Source organism: Leptonychotes weddellii, chromosome 1, assembly GCF_054177405.1.
Source record: "Leptonychotes weddellii isolate Sample4059 chromosome 1, ASM5417740v2, whole genome shotgun sequence".
Lineage (NCBI taxonomy): Eukaryota > Metazoa > Chordata > Mammalia > Carnivora > Phocidae > Leptonychotes > Leptonychotes weddellii.
In genome coordinates, this window is record NC_138369.1 from 192,019,209 (window position 1) to 192,047,029 (window position 27,821).

General features: G+C 54.0%; 1 protein-coding gene across 4 annotated transcripts in view; it reads left to right on the forward strand.

Moving 5' to 3' along the window:
- Positions 1-6: 6 nt before the first annotated feature.
- The window catches only part of COL6A2 (collagen type VI alpha 2 chain), a 31,994-nt gene continuing 4,179 nt past the window's right edge, over positions 7-27,821 (forward strand). For 2 of the 4 annotated variants that reach the window (XM_031041957.2, XM_031041958.2), the window contains exons 1-27: positions 7-128; positions 15,314-15,450; positions 15,570-16,210; positions 16,416-16,436; positions 17,131-17,196; positions 17,917-17,970; positions 18,053-18,097; positions 18,390-18,416; positions 18,632-18,658; positions 18,742-18,786; positions 19,240-19,293; positions 19,667-19,729; positions 20,247-20,309; positions 20,517-20,606; positions 21,145-21,207; positions 21,945-22,007; positions 22,160-22,222; positions 22,599-22,661; positions 22,958-23,008; positions 23,353-23,388; positions 23,680-23,742; positions 23,847-23,909; positions 24,058-24,093; positions 24,273-24,318; positions 24,528-24,680; positions 24,885-25,337; positions 25,472-25,510. In XM_031041957.2, coding sequence (XP_030897817.2) covers positions 15,327-15,450; positions 15,570-16,210; positions 16,416-16,436; positions 17,131-17,196; positions 17,917-17,970; positions 18,053-18,097; positions 18,390-18,416; positions 18,632-18,658; positions 18,742-18,786; positions 19,240-19,293; positions 19,667-19,729; positions 20,247-20,309; positions 20,517-20,606; positions 21,145-21,207; positions 21,945-22,007; positions 22,160-22,222; positions 22,599-22,661; positions 22,958-23,008; positions 23,353-23,388; positions 23,680-23,742; positions 23,847-23,909; positions 24,058-24,093; positions 24,273-24,318; positions 24,528-24,680; positions 24,885-25,337; positions 25,472-25,510 — 2,512 coding nt within the window. In that variant the 5' untranslated portion in view covers positions 7-128; positions 15,314-15,326. The remainder of the gene's footprint in view (positions 129-15,313; positions 15,451-15,569; positions 16,211-16,415; positions 16,437-17,130; positions 17,197-17,916; positions 17,971-18,052; positions 18,098-18,389; positions 18,417-18,631; positions 18,659-18,741; positions 18,787-19,239; positions 19,294-19,666; positions 19,730-20,246; positions 20,310-20,516; positions 20,607-21,144; positions 21,208-21,944; positions 22,008-22,159; positions 22,223-22,598; positions 22,662-22,957; positions 23,009-23,352; positions 23,389-23,679; positions 23,743-23,846; positions 23,910-24,057; positions 24,094-24,272; positions 24,319-24,527; positions 24,681-24,884; positions 25,338-25,471; positions 25,511-27,821) is intronic. The other 2 variants (XM_006745839.3, XM_031041959.2) reach the window with 1 other exon arrangement.

Sequence of the window (27,821 nt, forward strand, 5' to 3'; positions counted from 1 at the left end):
GTATGAAGTGGGCGGCCCCCGCCGCGGACCCCTCCCTACTGCCCGCTCGGAGCCCGCGTCTCGGCGACCAGGACCCTGAGCTCCTCTAGACGTGTCCAGCGAGGGCGCCCGGCGCGCTCCGGGGTCAGGTAAGCGCCGCTCGGCCGGCCCGCGACCCGCCTGGAGCCGCGGCCCCGCACTGGCGGGCTGTGACCGGGCGGGGCCCTCCCCCAGGCAGGGCGGGCTGGTCTCCCCTGTGGCAGCGAGTGCGCCGCGGGGGGCCGGGCGTGGGGGGCACGCCGGCCTGGTGGCCCCATTGCCGCCACTTGCCCTTCCCCCGAGCTCCCCAGGGCGCTCCTTAGGGGAGCGTCGCGCGTTGGGACCAGGGGCCGCAGAGTTAAGTTTCTGGCCGCCCCCTCCTTGGCCCCTTCTGGGGCAGGGCTGGGTGGGGGGATTCCTCCCTGTTCCTGGGCTCGGTGCAGAGACTGTCTGCTGGGACAGCTGGGGAGCCCTCGCCACCGTCACCGCCACCACTGGGTCACCAAAGAGCCCCGAGGGCTCAGCATCTTCAGTCGGACCTCTGGCTGGTTCCTGGGAGGCTTGGTTTTTATCTCTGGCCTGGAGATCACATTCAGAGGGCTGGGGAGCCCAAGTCACCCCCGCGGGAAGACCAACCCTTTTCACCTGGCCTGGGCACAGGATCTCCAGTGGTGCTGGCCCCCCTTCCCTGGGCTCAAGATGGAGAGGCTCTTCCTCCTTCTTCTGGATGCAGTGCCCGTGGCTAGAGTGAGCTCTCCAGGGCCTCCCAGGCACTCTTCAGGTGACAGAGGGTCTCTGATACCCCAGTGGAGAGGACAGGTCACACCCCCACCTTACCCCCACCCCAGAATCAGCAGGAGCCCAGCCTGTCCTCCATTCCTCTGAGGCTGGAAGTGGCCCACTGGGCACCCCCCCAACATCAGAAGTCTACAGGGGGCTGCATGGTGGGCATTGGGGTGAAGCCGGAGCACAGGCTGATGGAGCCTGTGATGGCTCCCGGGCTAGGCCAGACCCCACACCCTCCAGGACTCCTCACTCACTTTAGCAGAACCCTGGGGGCCCACTCGCTCAGAGCATGGCTTTGGGGTGGGAGTGGGTGGGTCACCCGCTGCGAGGTCTCTGCTGTTGTTAATCACAACACCGCCAGAAACGCAGGGCGGTGCTTCAGGAGTGCAGGCGTCCTGCTCGGGACCCACATGGGTCACCGTCCCCCGTACCCAGCGAGAACACCGTCGCTGCGGCCCCACACCCCTGATCCACCCAACGGTCCCCAAGGAAAGGAGCTTCACTTTTAGTTTAATAACCAAAAGAAGAAAGCGGAAGATCCACAGATTTCTGATTTTTTTCTTCCAGTAAAGGAGTTTGGGCCCAGAGATGGTCTTATATTTGTTTAACAACCAAAAAGGCATTTGGGGCTCTGAGGAGGGACGCTGTCTGCCTTCCTTGTTTTCTGCCTTCCTGACGTCATCCAGAGGCAGGAGGGTAGGGCCAGGGAGTGGGCCTGAGCCCCCAGCCTAGGTGGCCCGCAGTCTCCCAGGCCAGACTGGAGCGGGTGGGCACAAGGGGCCCAGGTGTGTCCCCTCAGCAGGACTCAGGTCTTGATGGGCCCCTGGGCCCTTCCGGCCACCGTGAAGCTGCCACCCTCTGCTAAGGAAAGTAACCTGGGAGGCCAGCAAAGCCCGTGGTGGGGGGGGCATTGCTGGGGGAGTCTGTTGGGAAGCCACAGGGAAGGCAACATGCAGAGTCGGGCTTATGCCACTGGGCCCCCTGGTTGGACGGAGCTCGGGTCCCTGCACTGGGCAGTGCCTGTCACACCCAGCAGTGACTTTGCATCACTGGCCAGCAGGGGAGCTGTGGGCAGCAGGGAGGTCTTCAGACGAGCTCCCTGGGCTGGGCCAGTCAGAGAAGGGAGGGCCAGTGCCTGGGAGAAGGAGCTGGGGGCCGTGGCGAAGGGTTTGGCCCGGCCGTACCCCGGCCAGCATTTTCTCATCTGCAGAACCAGGCTGGGCTTAGTAGCACCTGAACTTCCTACCTGCCAGGACTGCTAAGGGTCTCCTAGGGCACAGAGTGTGGGAAGACCATGTTTGCACCCACAAAATGCTTTATGATGCTGGAAAAACCTAGTTCTTGTGATTATTTTTTAAAGATTATTTATTTATTTATTTGACAGAGAGAGACTGTACAAGCAGGGGGAGCGGCAGAGGGAGAGGGAGAGGCAGGCTCCCCGCTGAGCAAGGAGCCCGATGCGGGGCTCGATCCCAGGACCCTGGGATCATGACCTGAGCCGAAGGCAGACGCTTAACAACTGAGCCACCCAGGCGCCCCTCTTGTGATTATTTTAAGAAAACCACAAATAGTTTGATTCTTTCCACGTTTCAGTGGATCAGTCCTTTCTCTGGCTTCTTTCACACATTTGTGCAAAGCCGGCAGGGGGTGGGGGGCGCGGGGTGGGAACCCTGGTGTGGGGCACACCTGCAGAGAAGCAAGGGTCCTGGGACGCTGCTCACTGAACAGGGCCTGGCGGGGCCCAGCCCCCACCCTAGGGTCAGTGCAGGCATTGGGCTATATCATAGAGCAACATTCTCCACAGACTGTGTGCACACCCTCCCCGCTGACCTAAACATGTCAGCACTCCACGCCACACCGGTGGTCAGCCTCGTGGTGGCCCATTGCAGTGGCTAAAATAAGCAAGTGGAGGGCGGGCATCCAGCTGTGAGAGCCCCTGCTGCCAGGAGAGCAGACTGTGGGTCTAAAGCTCTGAAAAGTGTCGAGGCTTTCATGCCTGCGGTCAGATACTCACCAGAAAAGTGAAGAGGGACTCTGGTATTCTCCACAGCCCCCTATACTGCACTTTGGTTTTGTTCGTTTTTTCTTTCTTGTACGCCGGTGTCCTAGATGAGGACTGGCGTGCTGTTGGTCTGTCTGCACGTCCTCGATTTTTGTGCATTCAGCATTTTTTGATTACTGACCATTTGCCTGGTTACGATTTCCCCCATGTTCCTAATGAGTCCTCAGTTCTACTAATCTGTAGGAACTTTCTCCCCCAGTTTTCTTAAAAATTGTGGTAAAATACACACAACATAAAATTTATTATCTCACCCATTTTTTAAGTGTAGAGTTCAGTGGATTCATATTGTTGTGCTACTGTTACCTCCATTCATCTCTGAAATTCCTTTCATTTTGAAAAACGGGAACTCTATACCCATCAAACACTAACTCCCCATTCCCTCCCTGCGAGCTTCCATTCTACTTTCTATCTATGATTTTTTAGATAGTCTAAGCATCTCATATAATTAGAATCATACAGTATTTACCTTTTTGTCACTGGCTTATTTTACTGAGCATCATGCCCTCACGGCACAGGTGTCAGAATGTGCTTTCTCGTTAAGGCTGAATCATATGCCCTGGTGTGAATGTACCACATTATGATTATCCATTCATCTGTCAGTGGACACTTGGACTCTTCCCTGTTTTGCCTGTTGTAAATAATCACTAATGTGAGCAATGAAGATGGGTATACAAATATCTCTTTGAGATCTTGCTTTTAATTTGGGGGGGTATATAGCCAGAAGTGGAATTGCTAGATCATATTGTAATTTTATTTTTATTTTTTTGAGGAACCACCATACTGTTGTCCACAGAGTTTCTACCATGTTACATTCCCACCAACACTTCCAATTTCTCCACATCCTCCAACACTTGTTATTTTCTGGGGATTTTTTTAATATTAGCCATCCTGATGAGTGTAAGGTGATATCCTTACAGTTTTGATTTGTTTTTCTCTAATAATTAGTGATGTTGAGCATCTTTTCATGTGTCCATTGGCCATTTGTATGTCTTCTGTAGAGAAAGGTCTGTTCAAGTCCTTTGCCCATTTTTGAATCAAGTTTTTTCTTTTTGAGTTTTAGGAGTTCTCTATATATTTTGGACCCTAATCCCTGTTCATATCTGTCATTTGCAAAGACTTTCTCCCATTCTATAGGGTTGGCTTTTAACTCTGTGGATAGTGTCTTTTCATACACAAAATGTGTTATTTTCCATGAAGTTCAATTTGCCTATTTTTTCTTTAGTTGCTTGTGCTTTTGATGTCATATCCAAGAAATCATTGCCAACTGCAATGTTGTGAATCTTTTGCCCTACACTTCTTCTAAAACTTTTATAGATTTAGGTCTTACATTTAGATCATGGATCCACTTTGAATTAAATTTTGTGTATGGTGTGAGGTAAGGGTCCAACTTCATTCTTTTGCTTGTGGATAGCCAGTTTTCACCACACCATTTGTTCTAAAGAACTGTCTTTTCCCCCACTGAATGATCATGACTCCTTTGTTGAAAAGTACTTGAATGTGTATGCAAGAGTTTATTTCTGGACTCTATCCAACTCCACTGGTGTATATGTCTGTCTTCATGCTAGTACCACTTTGTTTTCATTACTATTGCTCTGTAGTAAGTTTTGAAATCAGGAAGTGTGAGTCCTCCAGCTTTGGTCTTCTCTTTTAGGATTGTTTATGCTATTCAAGGTTTCTTGAGATTTCTTACGAATTTCATTTTGGCTTTTTCTATTTCTGCAAAAATCATCATTGGGCTTTTCGTAGAAATTGAATTAAGCCTGTAAATCACATTGGGTGGTATTGACATCCTAATATTGTCTTCCAATCCATGAACATGGACTATCTTTCCATTTGTTTATATCTTCTTTAATTCCTCTCAGAAAGATTTTATAGTTTTCAGTGAATAAGTCTTTTACCTCCTTGGTAAAGGTAATTCCTAAATGTTTTATTCTTTTGATGCTAATGGAAATGGAATTGTTTTGCATTGTTCATTGTTAGTATATAGAAATGCAATGGATTTTTGTGTATTGACTTTGTATTCTACTACTTTGCTCTGTTGGTTTATTCTAAGAATTCCTTTTGTGGGATCTTTAGGGTTTTCTACATGTAAGATCCTATCATCTGTGAACAGGAATAATTTACTTCTTCCTTTCCACTTTGAGTGCCTTTTATGTCTTTTTCTTGCCTAATTGTTCTGGTGAGGACTTCCAATACTATGTTGAATAGAAGGGATGAAAGTAGGCATCTTTGCTTTATTCCTGATCTTAGAGGAAAAGCTTTCAGTCTCTCACCATTTGAGTATGATATTTGCTGTGGAATTTTCATATATGACTTTTATTATAGTGAGGTGGGTTCTTTCTATTCCTAGTTTGGGGATGTTTTTATCATGAAAGGATGTTAAATTTTATCAAAAGATTTTTTGAGATCGTGTGGATTATATTACATTGATCAATTTTCATATGTTGATTCATCCTTGTGTTCCAGGAATAAATGCCACTTACTCATGGTGTTTAATCCTTTTACTATCCTATTGAATTCTGTTTGCTAATATTTTGTTGAAGGTTTTTGTGTCAGTGTTCAATAGGAATATTGGTTTGTAGTTTTTTTTCTTGTAGTGTCTTTGTCTGACTTTGGCATTAGGGTAATGCCAACATCATAGAATGAGTGAGGGAATATTCCCTCCTCTTCAGCTTGTTTTTGAAAAATTTGAGAAGTATTGATGTTAGTTCTTTTTTTTTTTAAAGATTTTATTTATTTATTTGACAGAGAGAGACACAGCGAGAAAGAGAACAAGGGGGAGTGGGAGTGGGAGAAGCAGGCTTCCCACGGAGCAGGGAGCCCGATGTGGGGCTTGATCCCAGGACCCTGGGATCATGACCTGAACCGAAGGCAGACACTTACCTACTGAGCCACCCAGGCGCCCCTGATGTTAGTTCTTCTTTAAGTGTTTGGTAGAATTCACCAGTGAAGCCATCAGATGTAGGGTTTGTTTTTTGTTTTGTCAGGAGATTTTCTGTTCCTGATTCAATCTCCTTACTCCATATAGATCTGTTCAGAATTTCTATATCTTCATGGTTTTGAGGTTTTGCATGGCTAGGAATTTGCCCATTTCACCTAGGTTATCCAGCTTGTTGGTATACAGTTGTTCATAGTTCTCACTTATGATCCTTTCTATTTCTGTGGAATCAGTAGTAATGTCCCCACATTAATTTCTGATTTTAGTAATTTGAGTCTTCTCTCTTTTTTTCTTAGTTCATCTCACTAAAGGTTTGTCGATGTTGATCTTTTTGAAAAACGAATTTTTGGTATCATTGTTATTCTCTGTTGCTTTTCTGTCATATATTTCATGTAACTCTGCTCTAAACTTTATTATTTCCTTCATTCTGCTAGCTTTGGGTTTCATTTGTTCTTCTTTTTCCAGTTCCTTAAGCTGTACAGTTAGGTTGTTGATTTGAGCTCTTTCTTGTGTTTTTTTTTTTAATTTTTAAAAAGATTTTTTTATTTATTTTAGAGAGAGAAAGAATGTGCCTGGTGTACCTGTGCATGAACAGGGGGAGGGGCAGAGGGAAAGAACTTCAAGCAGGCTCCCTGCTGAGTGCAGAGCCTGACTCAGGGCTCAATCTCACAACGCTGAGATCATGACCTGAGTTGAAATCAAGAGTTGGACTCCTAACCGACTGAACCACCCAGATGCCCCTGAGCTCTGTCTTGGTTTTGTATGAAAACATGTATAGTTGTAAATTTCCTCCTAAACACTGCTTTCACTGTGTTCCGTACATTCTGGCATGTTTTATTTTCATTTTTATTGGTCTCTGAGTATTTTCTAATTTCCCTTGTGATTTATTCTTTGATCTACTGATTGTCTAAAAGTGAGTCTTTAACTTCCACAATTTTGTGAATTTTCCAGTTTTACTTCTGTTATTGACTTCTAACGTCATCCCATTGTGATCAGAGAAGATACTTTCTATGATATTTTCTTCTTAAACCCATGGAGGCTGCCATTGTTGTCTCACCTTCTCCCATTATTGCAAGCCCCTCCCTTCCTTCTCTGGCTGAATTTACTCCAGGGGATTTAAAGTATTGGCACCCTTTTTCCCTATTCACTTTTCTCTTTCTTTTTTGGGGAGCCAGACATTGAAGACTAGGACATTCTAATGCAACTGCATATACGGGGGAAATTAGATGAGCACTGCACATGTTCAGGGAAGATGTATGCTCAGGAAACACCTGAGGACACCTTATACTTCAGGCTGATCCTTGGCACAGAGACAGCCTAACAATAAAATAAGTAAATAAATAAACAAACAGCAAGCCCTAGAGAAGAAGAAGAATCTGATTTCCAGACATGCCACATTATTAGATTTAAATGTCATTTTCAACAAAAGAATCACAAAGCACAAAGAAACAGGAAAGTATGGTTCATTCTAAGGAAAACATATATATATAAACCAACAGAAACTATCCCTGAAAAAGACCTGATGGTGTACCTAGTGGCCACAGACCTGAATACAACCATCTTAAAGATGCTCGAAAAACTAAAGGAAGGCGTTAAAGAAGTCAAGAAAACAATGTCTGAATAAGATGGAAATATCAATAAAGAGAAACCCATGGTAGAATTCAAAAAGAAATAATGGAGCTGAAAAATACAATAAAATGGAAATAAAAATGGAAACTTCACTAGAGGAATTCAAAAGCAGATTTGAGCAGACAGAAGAAACAACCAGTGAAGCTGAAGATAAGACAATGCAGATTATTGAGTCTAAGGAACAGAAAGAAAAAAGATTAAAGTGAACAGAACCTAAAGAACCTGCATGCATGGTATGGGAGTCCCAGAAGGAGAAGAGGGAGAGGCAGCGGCAAAGAAATTAGGTGAGGAAATAATGGTTCAAAACTTCCCAGGTGATGAAGACATGAACATAAAATCCAAGAAGCTCAATGAACTCCAAGTAGGATAAATTCAAAGGGACTCACGCTGAGACATACCATCATCAAACTATCAAAAGACAAAGAGAAAATTTTGAAATCAGCAAACGAGATGTAACTCATGATATTCAAGGTATCCTCAATAAGATTATCAGCAGATTTTTCATCAGAAACTTGGGAGACCAGAGACAGTGGGCTGATAATATTCAAAATGCTAAAAGAAAAAGAAAAAAAAAAACCCTGTCACCCAAAAATTCTATATCTAGCAAAACTGTCCTCCAAAAGTGAGGGTAAAATTAAAACATTCCCAGATAAACAGAAGCTGAGGGAGTTCATTACTACTAGACCTGACCTACAAGAAATGCTGAAGGGGGTCCAGTAGGGTGAAATAAAAGGACACTAGACAGTAACTTGAAGCCATGTGGAGAAATAAAGGTCTCAGTAAAGATCAACACATGAGCATTTATAAAAGCTAATTTATTGTGGTAATGGTATGTGACTCCACATTTTGTTTTTTACATAATTTAAGAAACTAATGCATTAAAAATAATATTTGGTTATGCTTTGAACACACAATATATAAAAATGTAGTTTTGTGACAGCAATACGTGTGTGTATATGTACATATATACACACACATCCTGAACTTATACTGGCTTTACATATATAAAACCAGTATAAATTATAACTTTAGGTCATGATCTTGGGGTGCTGGGATCGAGTCCCACATCAGGCTCCCTGCTCAGCGAGGAGTCTGCTTCTCCCTCTCCCTCTGCCCCCCCACCCCTCTTGTGCTCGTGTGCTCTCTCTCAAATAAATAAATAAATAAAATCTTCAAAAAAAGAAAGAAAGAGTGTGGACCCTGAGCCGTGCCACGTGGCTGCTAGCTGAGCTCCCTGGGCAAGCTCCCCGTGCTGGGTCAGTGTCCTGTGTGAGGTGGGAAGTGTAGCAGTACCAGTGCCTGGGGGGGGGTGTGGGCCTTACAGGAGAAGGTGTAGCTGGCGTCTGGTAACCACAGAAGATATTTCCTCATCACTTCATCCATCCTTTTCAGAGACTTTTTGGTCCGTGTTTTGCACTCCCTTCTGGGATTTATCCGGACGTGGGTAAGATGACTCCTGCCTCTAGCCATGCCATGAGCCCCCGGCCCCCAGCCCCTTCGCTGCTCTGATGGGCCACCATCTTGCCTCTTCAGTTGTGGGTCATCTTGCGTGTTGCTGCTATTCCACCACTAAACCACAGATGCCCTATTGCTCTGATTTTATTCTTTCATTTGCCCTTGATAGCACAAGTCCCCTCAGCACCTCTTCTCTCTGGTTTTTCTCAGCTACTCTTACTTATTCTTCCTTAGATTCATTCTGTCCACATGTACAAGCAAAAAGGCAAAAATATTCCTTGGAGATTCTAATCAAAATTACATTCAATTATAGATTCCGTTAGAAATAACTAAGATTCTTAAGTATTGTGTTTCTCATCCAGAAACAAGGTTCGTCTCTCCAAAGTGTTCCTTAGAAAATGTTTGAGATTTTTTAGTAAGTCCTGCACTTTCTTAGATTCTTAAGTTTACTCCTTAACTTTATGTCATTTTTGTTGCTAGGGTAAATAGTATTTTTCCATTAAACTTCCTAATTCATTGTTGCTGATAGAAGAAAATCTATAGCTTTTTGTATATATTTTTCTTATAATTGTCTCACTGAATCCCCCTCCTTCCCCTAAACTTTGTATAGTTGATTTAATTGGGTTTTCGATTTCCCATTTAGTGAGGACAGTTTCCACCTCTTCCCTTTCCAAGATTTATACTTTGTTTCTTTTTACAGTCATATTGCATTGGCTTCCAACACAACTCTGAATAATGGGTGAGAGCAGCACTCTTTGTCTTATGTGTCTCTTTCTTGTGCTCTCGTAGACATTCTTTGAGTGCAGCAGTTTTTAATGCAGGATCAGGTCCACGGTGGACTCCGTGAGATCAGGAAGGGTGTGATTTCAGTATATGGGTATGTGTGCATTTGTATCAAGTGGAATGGTCCAGATTCTTGAAGGAAGAACCCCTATATCAGTTTTTGTATGAAATATGATCTTGGTTGTCAATTTGAAACTTATATGCTTTATAATGTTAATTCAACTCCTAAATTTCTTATCAAGTTTTGCCTTTTTTTTTTTTTTCCAATCAGCAATGGATGTTTCAGGCACCATTAAAGCAGTTACATGATTTTCTTTTTATATTAATGTGCCTTACATTAATGTACTTTGTAGTGTTGCATCATCATTGTATTTCTAAACTGACTTTGTCCAGTTCTGGTGCAGTTGTCCTTGATATGCTACTGGATTTTATGTTCTAACATCTGTTAGGGTTTTTGCAACTGTATTCCAAAGTGGGGTTTGTCCACAGAGTTTCTTTTAGGGATTTCTTTTATCAAGTTTTGGTCTTGGGTTTTTCCAAGTTTAAAAATGAATTGAAAAGCTTATCTTTTTATGTTTTGGAACAGGCTAAATAGTAGAGAAGTATTTGTCTTGAAGATGCTAAAGAACTCTCCCAAATCCATGTGAGCAGAGCCCTGGGGCACATCCCCTGCCAGCGTTTCCAGTCCTTCCCAGGCAGAGTCCAGTCAGGTCCCCACCTTGTCTCAAGATTTGCCCAGAACCTGGTCTTTCACGTTCATTAGCTTAGAGCTGCACTTGGTATGCTCTTAAAAACCTTCTTTACTTACCATTATATTATTTTACTCATTCCTAAATTTGTGTATTACTACATTTGTGCTTCATCATTTTCATTTCTGATTAAATTTTTCTACTTTATTGGCTTTTTCAAAGAACCAGCTCTTAGATATATATATATTTATAATTCTCCTGTTGGTTTTTTTTAATCAGTTGGTTTATTTCTTATTATTTTCTTTCTCTTGTTTTCCTGAGATTCATGTTGTTAATTTATTTTTGTCCCTAGCTTCTTCAACTATGTGCCTAATTTGTTACGCTAATTTCCTATCTTACAACATAAAGCATCTAAGGCTATATATTGTCCTCTAATTATAGCTTTGGCCTTCTCATATTTGTTTATATGTATAACATTGTCATTGTCCCTAATTCCTATGTAGTTTTAGCAGGAGAGAGTTTTTTAAATTTCCAGGTGTTCTGATTTTTTTTTTTTTTTTTGTCTTACTAGTGACTGCTTTTGTATTGTGGTTCAGAAAATTTCATGTCCAATTTCTGATTTTTTAAAAGATTAATTAAAGCTGCTTTTATGGTTACTCTAGGATTGAATTTTGTAAAATTTTTAAAAGAACATGCATTCCCTACTTGTAGGTTTCAAAGATAGATATAGATGATAGCTAGGCAGGTGTGTGTGTGTTCCATGCACATTATCCAAATCCAAATGTTTGGAAAATACATATTCCCTACTTGTTGCTATCAAAGTTTTATAAAAGAGGACATTCACATCCTCTTTTTTGTTGTTTATGTGATCTGTCAAGAACTTTCAAACGTGAGTTAAAGTCTTCTATTATGATTGCAGTTTGTCAGCTTTTTCTTCAATTTTTCACCACTTTTACTTTATATAATTTTGTTATGAAACCTGATACATACAGACTCATAGCTAGACTCATAAGCAGCCTTTATCTTGTCCTTGGCACCATCCCTCGCCCTTCTGTCTCAACTTGGTCGGGCTCCCATGCTGTCCCACCACTGTCCTCTCTGTCTCACCCTGCGTTGCTTTCCTCTGCACTGTCTGTGACAACCTCCAGTATGACTCACGGACCTCATCCAAACGGGTCTCGTTTAGTGATCCAGTTTAGGAATATTTATCTTTTTTTTCTTTTCTTCCTTTTTTTATCGCAGTATAGTTGACATATATTAATTTCAGATGTATGGCATAGTGATTCGACAGTTCTGTACATTCAGCTCTGCTCACCACCTTAAGTGTCGTCACCATGCGTCTCCACACAACACTAGTACACTATTACTGAGTGTGTGCCCCATGCTCTACTTTTTATCTCCATGACTCATTTATCACTGGAAATGTGTACCTCTTCATCCCCTTTATCTACTTCACCCATCCCCCACCACTTTCCCCTGGCAGCCACCAGTTTGTTCTCTGTATTCATGAGTCTATTTTTGTTTTTGTTTATTTGTTCATTTGTTTTGTTTTTTAGATTCCACATAAAAGTGAAACCATATGGTATTTGTCTTTGTCTGACTTATGTCTTTAGCATAATATTCTCTAGGTTCATGTTGTTACAAATGGCAAGATCTTATTCTTTTTTATGACTGAGTAGTATACCATTGTGTGTATATGTGTCTGTGTTGTTTATGTACATACATACATATATATATATATACCACATTTTCTTTATCCATTTTTTAATCTTAATTCCAATAGAGTTACCATAGTGTTATATTAGTTTCAGGGGTGCAATATAGTGATTCAACACTTCCTTACATCACCTGGTGCTCATCACAAGTGCATCCCTGGCTCCCCATCCCCTGCTTTAACCTTCTCCCCACCCACCTCCCCTCTGGTAACCATCGGTGTCTTCTCTATATTAAGAGTCTGGTTTTTGGTTTCTCTCTTTTTCCCCTTTGTTTGTTTCATTTCTTAAATTCCACATTTGAGTGAGATCATATGGTATTTGTCTTTCTCTGACTGACTTATTTCACTTACAATAATACCCTTTAGTTCCATCCACATCATTGCAAATGGCAAGATTTCATCCTCTCTATGGCTGAGTAATGTTCTATTGTATATATGAACCAATCTTCTTTATTCACTCATCAGTCAATGCACACTTGGGCTGTTTCCATAGTTTGGCTATTGTGATAATGCTGCTATAAGCATCAGGGTGCATGGGAACATTTGTCTTCAACAGAAGAATTTAAAGCATTCACATATATTGTCATAGCTGATCCAAGTGATAGTAATTGCGCTTTCTGGTTCCTTTTTTCTTCATTTTTTATATTTTACTGTATTCCTCAAGTTTCTTTGCTATCTTACTTACTTTTATTCCTTTCTCTGTTGTCTGCAGAATTTTTTTAAGAATGGTATGTAGGTGAGCCCTTTTATAGCTGAGACTTTTATCCTTTACATGAAAGCTAAGTTGACTAGGCAGACATCTTTGGGTCATTTTATTTTCCCCTCAAAATTCTCTAGTTACTGTCTCATTGTTTTTCTGTATAAAATATTGTGGAGAAAAAGTTTGGTGCCTGAATTAGTTATCTATTACTATGTATAAGTTACCTCAGAACTTAGTAATTTAAAACCATAAGCGTTTACTGTGTCATAATTGATTTGGGTCAGGAATGACTTGGCTAGGTGGCTCTAGCTCAGGGTCCCTAATAAGGTGCAGTCAAAGTCGAGGGGATTGGCCAGGGCTTCGCTCAGCTGGTGTCTCGACTGGGCTGAGGATGTCCTTCTGCAACAGCTCACTCACCTGGCTGTTGGCTGGAGGCCTCAGTCCCTCCCTCTTGGGCTTCTGGAAGGCTGCGTGAGTGCCTTCATGTGATGGCCGTCAGCTTCCTCCCAGTGAGGACCCCAAGAGAGGGCCAGGTAGCAGCCATGATGTCTTCTGTGAGCTTATCTTGGGAGGCACACACCGTCATCTGCGTGCTGAGCTGTTGGTCATATAGGCAGACCAGTGACAGCTGAGTGTGTGAGGATTTCGTGAGAGGGTGGCACCAGGAAGCAGGAGGAATTGGGCCCACCTCGGGGGTTGCCCACCATGACACCAAAATCATTCTTCCCATTAGATGTTGTTTTTATATATATATATATATTGTTGCTGCTGTTGTGTTTTTCTCCTGCGTAGATTATTTTTAGAATTCTTCATTTCCTTTGAGAGTGGCATTTTCCAGCAGTACACTTTAGTATGGGGGCCTCTTTGAATTGATTGTGTGTGTGGTAGTGTGTGCGAGGGTGTGTGTGATATGTGTGACTGGTGTGGTGTGTGCACACGCACGGGGAGTGGTGCCAAGGTAGCTGCAGAGTCCCTGGCCCTTCGGCAACCCCTTCCCTCCCACAGCAGAACGGGACTCACAGCTCCCCCACTGTGGGCCAGCAGGATGAGGGGCAGGGGAGGACAAAGCTGCACCCACATCCCAGGGCTCAGCCCTGACCGGCCCCCACCCCGCCCTGCTGACCTCCCGCAGTCCCCACGTTGGCTGTCATGCGGAGTTGATGGCTCTGGACCTCTTTTCTCTGACCGTTGCCACCAACATCCTTTTGGCTTCCGGGTTCTTCAGGGCCCCTGGCTTGTCTCTCACCATCTTCTCAGCTCCATCCCAGCCCTCCCTGAATGAACCTTCCCTGAGTCAGGCACTCCCCTTCTTCTGGCCAGTCCCCTCAGTCTAGACACTTCTGTCGCCTCATGCAGGAAGCCTGCCTGGATTCCCTGGCACACCCACTGGGCTTTGCTTTGTCTGGGCAACTGTCACGACCTTGCTGGGTCACAGCCCCTACCTCCAGGGTCATGACCTCTTGACCTGACCATGACCTACGCTGGGGAGGCAGGGCCATGTCCTGTTCACCCCTAACAATGCCAGGACCAGCTCCTCTCACCTTAAACTCAAGTGATACTTAAATCTGCCCCCCAAAATCCATCTACCTCCTCTCAAAAATGCATTGAGGGGCATCACCAGGAAAACAGCACCAAAGTGCCCCCATGCCTCGCTTTCCCCCAAAGGTCTCCAGGCACCACCTCTCCCCCAGTCCCCTGAGGGCCCCCAAAGCTCTCCAGGCACCACCTCCCCCCCAGTCCCCTGAGGGCCCAGCCTGCCTGCACGCCCCACTTGCAGGCCATGAGTCCCTATATTCCCCTGGGTCTGCCCTCTGCTCTGGGGACTCCAGGAAGCCGTGAGGCGTTTGTGTGAACCAAGAGTCCCACCAGGACGAGCCCCTTCTTGTCTCTCCTGGTCCCCAGCACCCGCCCAGCCCCCCTCCCCATGCCCCAGGTCCTCTCCCCCCATCTGGTTGCCAGGCAGGCAGCCAGCAGCAGGGAACCCTCCATTCCCACAGAGATGTGTCAGGGCACGGCGACCCCCTCTGGGGAAACCCCCCCATCCGAGCAGGACCCTGGCACTCGCTGCCTACCAGCCCCTGAGGCCCGTCTGCATCCCAGCCCCCATCCTGCATCAGGTCCTTCCCCCAGTCTGTCAGCATGGGGTCACGTGGATAGCTGGCATCCAGTGCCAAGGCCCACCCCACCCCAGCCCTTTCTCTCCTCCCCTGGCACCCGTCCCCAGTCACTACCCGCTGAGCCCCCCACGCAGGGCTCTGTTGTCACCAGCGCCCACCACTGGCATTTCAGTTTCCGAGAATGCACCTGTCTGCTTAGCGCACCTAGCCCCCACAGGGCAGGGACGGGCCACAGACGTCTGAAACCCACCCGGAACCAAGCCCAAAGCTTGCAGTCTGTGCATCCACTGCGTGTGCGTGGGCCCCACTTAGGGCGAGGGAAGAGGGCGTCTCCCTGGCTGCCTCCACCATCTGGGGAGGGGGCTCTGGGGTCCCGGAGGGGCACTGGCGCGGTCTGCAGTGGCTGTTTCTCCCTGTTGCAGGACGTCGGGGTGCATGAGTGCTGCCAAGATGCTCCGAGGCCCCTGCTCCGCCTTCCTGCTCTGGGGGCTCCTGGGGGTCCTCCGTGCCCAGCCGCAGATCATCGCCCCCGGTGCCTCTGAGAGGAACAGCTGCCCAGGTAGGGGTTGTGGGGGCTGAGGCCCGGTGTGGGTAGGAAAGGGGTGCGGCGGGGCCACGCTGGGGGCAGAGCCCAGATCGCCCACATGCACAAGGCCTGGCAACGGGCTCGCACTGCAGGCCCTCCACACAGGCAGGCCCGTGATACGTCCCGTGCCCCCCCAGAGAAGGCCGACTGCCCCATCAACGTGTACTTCGTGCTGGACACCTCGGAGAGCGTCACCATGCAGTCCCCCATCGACAGCCTGCTCTACCACATGAGACAGTTCGTGCGCCAGTTCATCAGCCAGCTGCAGGACGAGACCTACCTGGAGCAGGTAGCCCTGAGCTGGCGCTACGGAGGCCTGCACTTCTCCGACGTGGTGAAGGTGTTCAGCCCGCCGGACAGCGACCGGGCCTCCTTCACCAAGAGCCTGGAGAACATCGTTTCCATCCGGAAGGGCACCTTCACCGACTGCGCGCTGGCCAACATGACCCAGGAGATCCGGCAGCTCAAGGGCAAGGGTGGGGTCCACTTCGCGGTGGTTATCACCGACGGCTACGTCACTGGCAGCCCGTGCGGGGGCATCAAGCTGCAGGCTGAGCGGGCCCGCGAGGAGGGCATCCGGATCTTCACCGTGGCCCCCGACCAGAACCCGAACGAGCAGGGTCTGCGGGACATGGCCAGCATGCCCCTTGAGCTCTACCGTAACAACTATGCCACTGTGCGTCCCGACTTGGAGATCGACCAAGACACCATCAACCGCATCATCAAGGTCATGGTGAGCCGCCCCCGGGGCCACGCCCTGCCCACTGGGCACCAGGAGTGGAGGGTGGAGGCCAGAGCCCTGGGGCCTGCTCCCCCACTACGGCAGTGGGCAGTGTTCTGCTCTGGGCCTCAGTTTACCCCTTTGTGAGGGTAAGCCTGGGCATTCTCACCCAAATCTCCGGCTCCAGCTAAGTAGCATTTCTTGGTCTCTTCTGCAGAAACATGAAGCCTATGGAGAGGTGAGAGGCGTTTTCCGGTCCTGCCACCCTGGCTGGGTGCTGCCCGCTGGGCCTCTGAGGCGCTCACCCCACAGAGATGATCACTGCACCAGCCACCCCGCTGCTCCCTGGGTCTAGGACAAACGGGAGGAGGCCAGGGAGCAAGACCCTTCTGCTCCATGTCGGGCCTGAGAGCCTACGTTTGGATGAAGGGCTCCCGGCCAAAACTAGGCTGTTTAAACCCAAGGGTCGGCATTAGGGTCGCTCACCCAGCACACACCAAGTGGATGAGGGGCGAGGCTCGGGGTCACCTTCCAAGCTCCGGGCCAAGAGGACAGGGAAGGTGGCACCCAGCTCGGGACTTCAGCTCAGGGCCCCTCGCATCCCCCCGTCCCTGTGCATCCCCGGCCCCGGCTCTTCCCACTCAGTGAGGCTCCTACAAAGGCGCCCTTTTCTGGCACAGCTGCTCACACACGAGCATTCGTGGGGCCTGGCCGAGGGCTCTTCCATCCTTCCTGCATTCGGCCATTGTGTAACTTTGGTTCTCCCAGACTCGGCCAGAGTGCCTGAGGGCTCGGGGGCCTCCTGGGCACCTCCCAAGTCTGCTCCTCCATCCAGCCCCGTGCTCCCGATGGCCCACCGCCCAGGGGTCCTCGGCCCCCCACCTGGGGCTCTTTGCGCCCACTTCCTCTACACCACTTGCTTCTCATTTCAGTGCTACAAGGTGAGCTGTCTGGAGATCCCCGGGCCCCCCGGCCCCAAGGGCTACCGCGGACAGAAGGTAAGCCGCCCAGACTGCCCACGGGGTCAGCTGCCAGGAAGCCCCGACCTCTCTTCAGCTCCAGACGTGGGGCCACATGCCCCTGGAATGACCTCAGCCCTTCTGATCCTGGATGAACTAAAATTCAGTTTTTATCTCCCTCTTAAATGGCATTTTGAGAAAAGCAGGGATGCTTTTTTATTATTAGCTTTGCCCATTGCAGCGCCCTGGTAAAGCAAGGAAGCTCATGCAGGAAACCTGAAACAGGCGTCTGCTAATCCATTAGGAGCACCCACTTCTTACAAACTCACTACCAGGGTGCCTGACCGACCAGTAGTTCTGGTCAGAGGCCGAACATGAAGGCAGAGGAGGGAAGGGACCTCTGGGAAGACGAGCCGTCTGGAGGTTATCCCTACGCAGCTTCCTGTTTCCCTCTTTCTAAATCTGGAAGGAGCCGTCTAGACCAGTAGGACTGTAGACGCCCGCCCGCCGGGTCGCCAGCCGGATGCTGCTGCGCGCCCAGTCCTCCGTGGCTCTGCCACCCGCCACGGCCCAGGCGTGGAGGTGTCCACGGAGGCAGCTTCGCTGCAGTGGCCCTCCCATGGGGGGAGGGGCGCCCACGGCAGCATCTGAGGGGACATGGAGGAGCCCCCAAAGCAGGACACACACCAGTTCAGAAGCCTCTGCCCGCCTGCCTGCTTCCTGCCTTAGTTTATCCCTTTTTCCATGATCTGCATTTAGGGCGCCAAGGGCAACATGGGCGAGCCAGGAGAGCCCGGGCAGAAGGGACGACAGGTGAGTGCCCTCTGCACCCCTGCCCCGTTGGCCCCGAGTCCCCAGGACTGGGGTTCAGCCGCGGCTCTTCGTTCTTCCACAGGGGGACCCAGGCATCGAAGGCCCCATTGGATTCCCAGGACCCAAGGCAAGTCGCTGCCAGCCCTGCCCCCGTGGCTGAGGGGGGGTGCGGGGGACAAGCCAAGGGCTGCCTGGGCCAGGTGGGGCTGGCCCACAGGGTCAGGGTGTCTCCGGCCCGCCCGCCCCCTTCACCCCCAACGCGAGAAGCCAAGAGCCTCAATATCCTGAATGCTGTCCCTGAACCGAGCACCCCGCCGAGTCCTGGTCATGCCTCTCCCCGGAGGCTGGCCACCAGCCCTGCTGTCCCCCGAGCCGGTGGGCGTTGCAGTAACGCTGCTCTTCCTTCCTTCCAACCTCAGGGTGTTCCTGGTTTCAAAGGAGAGAAGGTGAGACTGTGACGTGGCCGTGGCTCCAGCTCGGCACCAGCCCCCAGCTGCATCCGTCAGCGAGTCCGTGGCCCTGACTGGGGCGCAGGCGTCCTGCGGGGGGCGGCCCTCTCTGGGGTCCTTCTGGCCTCTTGCTCCGCCCGAGGCAGACCTGGGCCCTGAGGCAGTGGTGTCTGGGACGCCGAGCTAACCGGCCTCGCTTTCCTCCTGCACAGGGTGAATTTGGAGCCGAGGGGCGGAAGGTAAGCGGGCCGTGTGGGCCGGCGGGCAGGGCACCCCACCTTCCTGCTGCTCCATGGGTTGACGATTACACCTCTCCCTCCAGGGGGCCCCTGGCCTGGCCGGCAAGAACGGGACCGATGGACAGAAGGTAGAGTGCGTCTCGGGCCCCCTCCCCGGGCCGGGTGCACGTCAGCATTTCTGACGTAGGAGTGAGCAGAGCCTCCCCGAGACCCTTGGGTCCTTACCTGGGGTCCCTGGGCCCCCCTGGCCCCTGCCCACAGCCTGTGGCTGGACGGCCCCCACTGGCACCTAGCCAGGGACGCAGGACAAATAAGAACATGGCAAGAGCCAGAGTGGACATTTGCTTCTGAGGACCAGCTCGCAGGAATTCCCCAGCCTGGCCTGACTGGTGGGCCACCCGCATGCTGCAGCTGCATCCCAGGGACTCCCTGCCACCCACAGAGAGGCCGCCATACTGTCCAGGCCCTGAAACACACAGCTGGGTGCCCGCTGGGTGTGAAGCGGAGGGGACTGCCCTGCACATTCGCCCATCATTGGTGCACGACCCTGACCCACCCTCTGCCCCCCTCTTCTCCTCCAGGGCAAGCTGGGGCGCATCGGGCCTCCGGGCTGCAAGGGAGACCCAGGGAGTCGGGTAAGGCTAGCTGGTGCTCCTCCTGGGGTTCAACCCCAGCTCCGGGGCATGCAGGGTCGTGGCGGGGGTGGGCAGAGTGGCGGCCAGCCCCTCGAGCTGCAGCAAGGAAGCTGGGAGTCACTTGGAGTGGACCCTTCCTTCAGCCTCTCCCTGCCCCTCCCTGACCCCCACCCAGGGTTCAGCCAGAGCTGTGGTCTCACGATGAGGAAATACTCTCGGGGGCTTCTGAGGCAGGTCGGGGGCAGTGCTCCTAGGAGTCCTGACGGTGGGTTCTGGAAGCCCAGACCCAGGCGGAGCCTCAGTCCAGATGAGGCTTCTGCTCATCTGGACTCCTGGGGAAAGCCCAGCACGGCCCTGTCACCCTGTCTTGCAGGGCCCCGATGGATACGCAGGGGAAGCCGGCAACCCTGGGGAGCAAGGGGACCAGGGCATCAAGGTAGGCTGTCCGGCCAAGGTGATGGGCCTTTGAGGGCAGCGCCAGGCCTCTGAGCGGGGAGGGGGCTGTGCAGGGGGCAGCCTGGCCAAGAAGCCCGGCAGAGAGGGCCTGTCCCTGCAAACTGGCTCTCGGGGTAGGAGGCCTAGGAGTGCCCTGCCTGAGGGGTCGTGGCGCTCACGCCCGGGGGCGTGGGGTGCCTTGCCCGGAAATGCCAGTGTGTGGCTAGCTCAGGACTATGTGTCCAGTCAGACGGCTCCGCAGTGCCCGAGTGGCCCCAGCAACCAAGCCACCGTCCTCCCAGGCCTCGCAGACCCCTTTGCCAAGCTCTTGGGCGCCCTGGCTGTTCTGCATCCACGGTCCTGGCTGCCTGGGCCTCTGGAGGAGCAGGCATGGCCGCCCTTCCCAAGAAGGCAGCCCCCTCGGACGGGGCGCCTATCGGACAGATTGACCTGTGCAGCCGCACGGGCCTGTTGCCAACGTCTCAGGGACACAAGCCTGATTTCTCCAACCTTTCCAGGGAGATCCTGGTCGCCCAGGACGCAGAGGACCCCCAGGAGACAGCGGGGCCAAAGGAAGCAAGGCAAGTGCCCCCGGCCACACACCAGCCGTGCCCGCTGACCCAGACGGGGGAGGGGCAGTAAGGGGCGTGGGCACCCTCGCCAGGCCCTCCGGCCCTGCTGCTGGGCGACCTGAGGCAGACCTGTTCCCACCCAGCGGTGGCCGGGCTGGGGGCGAGGGCGCTCCGCAGGGCCCTCCCCTGTGGGGCCGACGTGGCTCTTCTCTGCAGGGTTACCAAGGCAACGACGGATCCCCGGGAAGTCCCGGTGTGAAAGGAGCCAAGGGTGGACCTGGGCCCCGAGGACCCAAAGGCGAGCCTGTGAGTTCATGCTCTGTCCTGCTGCCGGCGCCTGGGGCCCCGAGCTCAGTGGCTGCTGGCCAGGGTGGGCTGTCCCCTCCGGCCCCGGCCTGCCTGCCTCGCCCCTCCTGCAGACCCTGCTCTGGGCACCACCAGTGAAGCATTCAGGGTAGGGCAGAACCCCTGCTGGCCGGGGCCGGGCTCAGCTGCACCCCTGCCTGGGAACTGCCTCGTGTCCCCACGTCACCTGTCCCCTTGTGGCTCATGGCAGGGCTGGCCCTCAAAGGGGAAATATCCCGAGGCCTGGTCCGGAAGTGGACCGAGTGACCATGCTGAGAGCCGGTCCAAGCTGGGCCCCAGTCACATCAACTAAAACTCCTAATTGACCCGGTCTTACACGCTGACCGGAGCCCCTCATCTCCTAAATCCTTGACTGCAACTAGTCTTACCCGACAGAGGACCAGGCCCCTCCCCCAAAGCCCGAGTGAGGAGAGCAGAGCAGGGGGTCCCCACGTGGGCCCACCATCAGGCCCCGCACCTACGTACCTGTTCTCTGCAGGGGCGCAGGGGGGACCCAGGAGCCAAGGGCAGCCCAGGCAGCAACGGCCCCAAGGGTGAGAAGGTGAGTGGCTGAGAGGGGGAGCCGTTGGCCATCGCTGCTTCTGCACCAGGGTCTCACCAAGGGGTCGACAGGGCCCTGGGACAAGGGACAAGCAACAATCCCCCCACCACGGTCCACCCAGGAAAACAAAAGTGACCCCAGGGGCACCTGGGTGGCTGAGTTGGTGAAGCGTCTGCCTTCCGCTCAGGTCATGATCCCGGGGTCCAGGGGTCGAGCCCCACGCCAGGTTCCCTGCTCATTGGGAAGTCTGCTTCTCCCTCTGCCCCTCCGCTTGCTTGTGCTCTCTCTCACTCTTGCTCTCGTTCAAATAAATAAAAATCTTAAAAAAAAAAAAAAGTGACCCCTGGTACCTGGCCGCCTGAGGGAGCACCCCCTGTAGGTTCTCAGAAAGCAGGAGGCAGACAGGTGACCCCCATGAAGGGGCAGGGTAAGGCCCGCTTCATGAGTGCCGTGCACAACTCCACCCAGCAGCTTCCCACTGTAGACACACCAGACCTGTAGCTGACTCAGGACGTCTTTGTGGCAAATCAGAGGACTGACAGTTCCCTGCAAGATGTGGGTCAAGGGCTTGAAGGAGGGGCTTCCCCTCCGGGAAATGGGTGGCAGTCCCTTCCCTGGGGCATGAGACTCAGTGGGCAGGGCTGAGTTCCAGTATCACCCTCTCTAGGGAGTTAAATGATCCCCTCTCCTCCACTCCCTCCACATGCCCGAGACTGACTCGTCTTCTCTGCTCACAGGGAGACCCTGGCCCTGAGGGTCCCCGGGGTCTGGCTGGGGAGGTTGGCAACAAAGGAGCCAAGGTAAGTGAGGCCACTCGTCCTCCTGGGGCAGGCACCCAGCTCCCCGGTTGTGGGGGGTAACTGGGACCCCCTGCCCCCCCCGCCCAGCAGGGGCACCCCCCCATTCCCGCATAATCTGCAGTGATTGACAAAGGGATGTCCTTTCTTTCCAGGGAGACCGAGGCTTGCCTGGACCCAGAGGGCCTCAGGGGGCTCTGGGCGAGCCCGGGAATAAGGTCAGTAGCAGGACACCTGGGAGGGCCCCGTGGCTCTGGGGCTCGGGCCCCTCGCTGCCCTTCAATCTCACCATCCCCCCCGCCATAGTGCTGCTTGGGTCTCCTGTCCTCAGGACATGGTCCCCATGACACGCTCGGGCAGAAGCATGGGGGGGGACCGTACCTCCCACGGTCGTCCTGCCCTGAGGGGTCCAGCTATATCAGGCAGGTGGCAGCGAGGGAGACGCAGGGTGCGGGGCCTGGGAGCCAAGATGGGGCACCTGGAAGAAGTGAACCCCGGCTGCCCGGTCCCCATAGGGCAGCAGGGGAGAAGGGTAGTGTTGCTGGACGTGGTCAGTCCTTACCTGTGCCGACTCCATGTTCTCTCTGCCCTCAGGGATCTCGGGGAGACCCCGGTGACGCTGGTCCCCGTGGAGAGTCAGGACAGCCTGGTCCCAAGGTATGTCCCCTACCCCGCTGGGCAAGACTGGCCGCAGGGAGGCTGAGCCCCTTCTCAGCTCCCGAGCAAGGCTGCCAGGAGCATGCCCGGCCAGCCCCTTTGGCGTGCGGGACCTGCGGGGGCCGGGCAGCCCCTCCTGTGTCTCCCTCGGGGGGAGCACGTCCCGAGGCTGGGACTGCACACACAGCCCCCCAGACCAACAGCCCAGCCCCGTCCGTCCTCATCCTCAGCCAAATGCCAGCTCAGCCTCTTCCTTTCCCACTGGACCCTCGCTGACCAGCCCCCCTTTCCCACAGGGAGACCCCGGCAGGCCTGGATTTAGCTACCCAGGACCCCGAGGAACACCCGTAAGTCCTGGCAGGGGCCGGGGGGCCCTGGGAGGCCCTGAAGCTTCCCACTAGTTCCTGCGAGGGCCTCCCTCCTGGGGGTCGAGGCGAGGGTGAGTGGGCCTGGGGGTCACTCGTCTGTGGCAGAGACCCCCGGGATCCTATTGTCCCAGACACAGGGCAGGTGGTGTAGCCTTCACCCATGGCGCTCACGGCTTCACACAGATTGTGTAACTGAGGCCACCCTAAGGGGGCAGGAGGGGGCTTCCAGAGATCTCGGGGTCCCCAGGAGAGCCAGCTTCCCGCCCCAGGGACAGCCCTTCGGGTTCTGTGCTGAGTTACGGTGGCCTGTGCTTGCTTCCCAGGGAGAGAAAGGCGAGGCTGGCCCACCCGGCCCTGAGGTACGTATGTATACGGGCCTCCTCCGCACCCACCGCGGGGCGGCCTGCACGCCCCTCAGCTCACACTCGGCCCCAGCGAGCTTCCTGTGCTGCGCTCTGAGCGCGCTCGCCACTCTCCAGCCGAAAACCCCGCCTCTCCCGAAACGCGGCCCGTAACCCACCCAACCGCCAGGCACAGGCCATTCTGACAAGAGCACGTCCGTTCCCATGGCAGACCCCCCGGAGGTCTTGGTTGGGGGAGGGGGGCCGTGCCGAGCTCCCCACCCCGGGCTGACATGTTCTGTGTCTCAGGGGGGCAGAGGTGACTTTGGTCCCAAAGGAGAGCCCGGGAGGAAAGGCGAGAAGGGCGAGCCTGTGAGTACCCCGGGCCGGGGGCACAGGGGAGCCGCGGGGGGGGGGGGGAGGGGGCACACACCCAAGGTTGAGGCCACCGCCCACTTGCCCTTCTCGCTCCTCAGGCAGATCCCGGTCCCCCTGGTGAGCCCGGCCCTCGGGGGCCGAGAGGATCCCCAGGACCCAAGGTAGGTCAGCTGCTGGTGCCTCCAGCCCTCAGGTCACAGCCCTGGGCCACCCCGAACCTCAGGGTCATGCCAGTGCACAGGGTGTGGGGGGCTGCCCAGCCTCAGCCCAGACCCATGCCACTTCTCACTGTCACCCTTCCTCCTCCAGGGAGAGCCCGGCCCCCCTGGAGACCCCGGCCTCACGGTAAGTGTCAGGCAGGGATGGAATCCGCGTTCCCCTCCCTCCTAAAATGGGAAAGCAAGGGCAGCAGGGGTGAGGCCAGAGGTCAGCAGGAGCTTGCTTGAAGACTTCCCAGGAGCCCCTTCTCGGCCCCTCCAAGGAGCTCGCTTTCTCGGGCCGGGACTGACGCCCCTATGTTGCAGGAGTGCGATGTCATGACCTATGTGAGGGAGACGTGTGGGTGTTGCGGTGAGTCTCGGCGCCCCCGTGGTGGAGGAGCTAGGACCCTAGTGTCCTTGGAGGGCTCTGGTCTGGGGGTCAGGGTCATCCGCCTGGGTCACGCCCTCCCGCTCGTGCACCTGGCTGTGGGCCTCGGGCCTGTGTCCCAGGGCCCGGGGTCAGTGAACACAGCCACCTGACCCCCCCCCCCCCGCCGCCGACCCTGCCCCTCCCGGCAGACTGTGAGAAGCGGTGCGGGGCCCTGGACGTGGTGTTCGTCATCGACAGCTCCGAGAGCATTGGCTACACCAACTTCACCCTGGAGAAGAACTTCGTCATCAACGTGGTCAACAGGCTGGGGGCCATTGCCAAGGACCCCAAGTCAGAGACGGGTCAGCCGTGCCTGCCGTGGGGCGAGGGGAGCTGGGAGGCCCCACGCACCAGCAGGGAGGGAGGCCGGGTCGCGGGAGGCGGTGGACAGACAGACATCAGGGGATGGCGTCAGCTTTGCCCAGAGCCGCTGAGGCCCCGCTCGAGGGGCCGGGCCGTGCGGGGTGGGGCAGCGGGCGGCACTGATGCCCGGCCCGCCACCGCAGGGACCCGCGTGGGCGTGGTGCAGTATAGCCATGAGGGCACCTTTGAGGCCATCCAGCTGGACGATGAGCGCGTCGACTCGCTATCCAGCTTCAAGGAGGCCGTCAAGAGCCTGGAGTGGATCGCCGGCGGCACCTGGACGCCCTCAGCCCTCAAGTTCACCTACAACCAGCTCATCAAGGAGAGCCGGCGCCAGAAGACCCGCGTGTTTGCGGTGGTCATCACGGACGGCCGCCACGACCCCCGGGACGACGACCTCAACCTGCGGGCGCTGTGCAACCACGACGTCACGGTGACAGCCATTGGCATTGGGGACATGTTCCACGAGGGGCACGAGAGCGAGAACCTCTACTCCATCGCATGCGACAAGCCGCAGCAGGTGCGGAACATGACCCTCTTCTCTGATCTGGTGGCCGAGAAGTTCATCGACGACATGGAGGACGTCCTGTGCCCAGGTGAGCGGCGGCCTGCCCAGCCCGGGTCCGTGCCAGGGGAAGGAGGACGTGCGGCGGGCGGAAGTGGCCGGGACATTCAAGGGCCCGGCCGGTGGCCACTGACTGGGACGCCTGGCCTCTTTCCTTGCTCCTAGACCCTCAGATCGTGTGCCCGGACCTTCCCTGCCAAACAGGTAACTCGGGTGCTGCTGAGCCCCCCACCCCAGACTCACAAGCGGCCCAGGGCTGGGGAGGAGGGGCTGCTGCGGGAGCCCTCCCTGGCAAGAAACCTTCAGATGGGTGACTCAGCCCCAGGACCCTGGCACGTCTGAGAAGGGGCTGGGGGTGAGGTTTGACGTCTTGAGCCCTTCAGACCGCCCACCCAGCTCGCACACTCGGGGGGGGGGGGCTCCCGTCCAGGCCTGCATGTTTCTGGCGGGCCCTGGTCTGGAACGCAGGCTCACAGCCTCAGCATCTTGTGGTCCCCCACCACCACCACTGCCCCCGGAGGGACAGACACCCCAGAACCGTCTCAGCCCCCACAGGCAGGAGCCCCAGACGCGGTAAACAAAGTGGCCGATTTCAACCGCCCAGGAGGTGCGAGCAGCCTCGGCCACACAGCCTCAGGCTGATGCGCTGTCCCCCTCCCCCCCGACGGCCCTGAGCTCCTGCTTCAGGAAGCGGACACCGGCTTGGGTCGGGGGGCCCAGGCCCCTTGCCTGACACGGCTGCAGTGCTGGGGACATGCAGAAGCTGTCCCAGGGGGCTTGCGGGGCCAGGGAAGGGGCAGGACACCCGCAGAGGTGCCTGGGTGAGCCGGGAGCCGAGACGTCCCTTTGGTGCGCCTCCCCGCCAGCCAGGGGCCCGGAACCAGCACCAGGCCCTCCGGCTGGGACGTGAGCAGCAGGCCCGTACCCTCTCAGGAGCTGGTGTGGCGGGGGCCGCCGAAGCGGGCAGGCTGGGCTGTGCTGGCAGATCCCACAGAGGACACAGATAAGAAACGCGGGGACCGCGTCCACCCCCTGCTCTGCCGGGCGAAGTCAGCATTTCCTGGGCTTGCGTGCGTACTCCTCATGGGGCATCAGGTGGGCCCGCTGGGCAGGTCCGAAGGCACAGAGGCGGCCCGAGGGAAGGAACTGTGTTGAGCTGGGTCAGGCAGAGAGCTTTCCAGAAAAAGGTCATCACAGTGGTACGCTGACCACACCGTGGCTGCCTGTGAGCTCTGGGCTTCACTCTGGGGACCTCCCGGGCCTGGGGTCCCTCGAGTCCACTGGGGACAGCTGTACACAGTGCCCAGAGCTGCCCAAACCCCAGGTGCCAGCCTCAGAGCTGGGCCAGTGCGGTCTCTGCCAGAGGCCACCCGGAGCGGCCAAGCACCCCACGGGCTATACCTCTGCTTGTCCCGTAGGGCCCCCCAGTCATCCTGCAGTGGGCCCCACAGTCAGCTTGGCCCCTCGAGGGCAGACTCCAGACCCCGAGCCCTGGTGTCCGGGCCCAGTAGGGACCCGGCATCCTTGCCCCGATCTTGGCAGGGAAGCTTCCAGTTTCTCACCACTGAGTTCGAAGTGAGCCGAGGTTCTTTTTACCGATGCGCCTTGTCAAGTTGAGATGGTCCCCTCTGCTCCTAGTTACTGAGGACTTCATCCTGAGTGAGTGTGGGGCTTTGTCACAGGCTGCTTCGGCAGTTTCCCTTCTTTGCCGTGTTGATGCGATGGATGACGTTGATTTTTAGATGGTGAGCCAAACTTGCCGGCCCGGGATTAACCCCCTTTGGTTGCCGTGTATAAATCGTTTTATGTGTTGTTAGGTTTGCTTTGCTAATATTCTGCTGAGGACGTCTGCATCTGTGTTCATGAGGGCTATCCGGCCACAGCTCCCTTTCTTGTGATGTCTCCGTGTGGTTTTGCTGTTGGTGGGATGGTGACCTTGCTTCCCCTGAGCCTCCAAGACCCAACAGTGGGAGGGCGTGGCCCCCTAGGAGGCCCCTCTTCTCCTCCTCCCAGTTACCTTCTCTGCTGAACTCACAAGCTTATCCTTTAAAGTGATGAAAATTTCCAAGTGTCGTAGACGTTGTGACCAGAGAGGAAGAAAGCAGAGGTCTCTGGGGGATGAGATCTTACAAACCTGGCACGCCAGGGGGTGGGTGTGCTGTTCAGCATTTCGAGGCCGCAGACAGGGTGCTGGGTGGATGCTGCTGGCTGGGACATGACACTGACCTTCTGGGCCATATGGCCCCATCCACCCAGAGGCCCACCTTCCTAGGCTTGGACCCGGCCAGGGGGCAGCTTGCTCGATTGGGTCAGAGCCATGAGGGTTTCGGGGAGCAACAGAGCTGGCCAGGGGCTGAGGCGGCAAAGACTGAGCTGGTTCTGGAGAGCTGCCGCAGGAGGGAGGGGCCCCAGCGTGACCTGAGCCCCGCTTCCCTGGGACAGACGCTGGAGACTCTCCGGGGCCGGGTGTGCAGAGGAGAGGCTCAGAGGGTGCTGTGTGTGCCAGGGTGGGGGG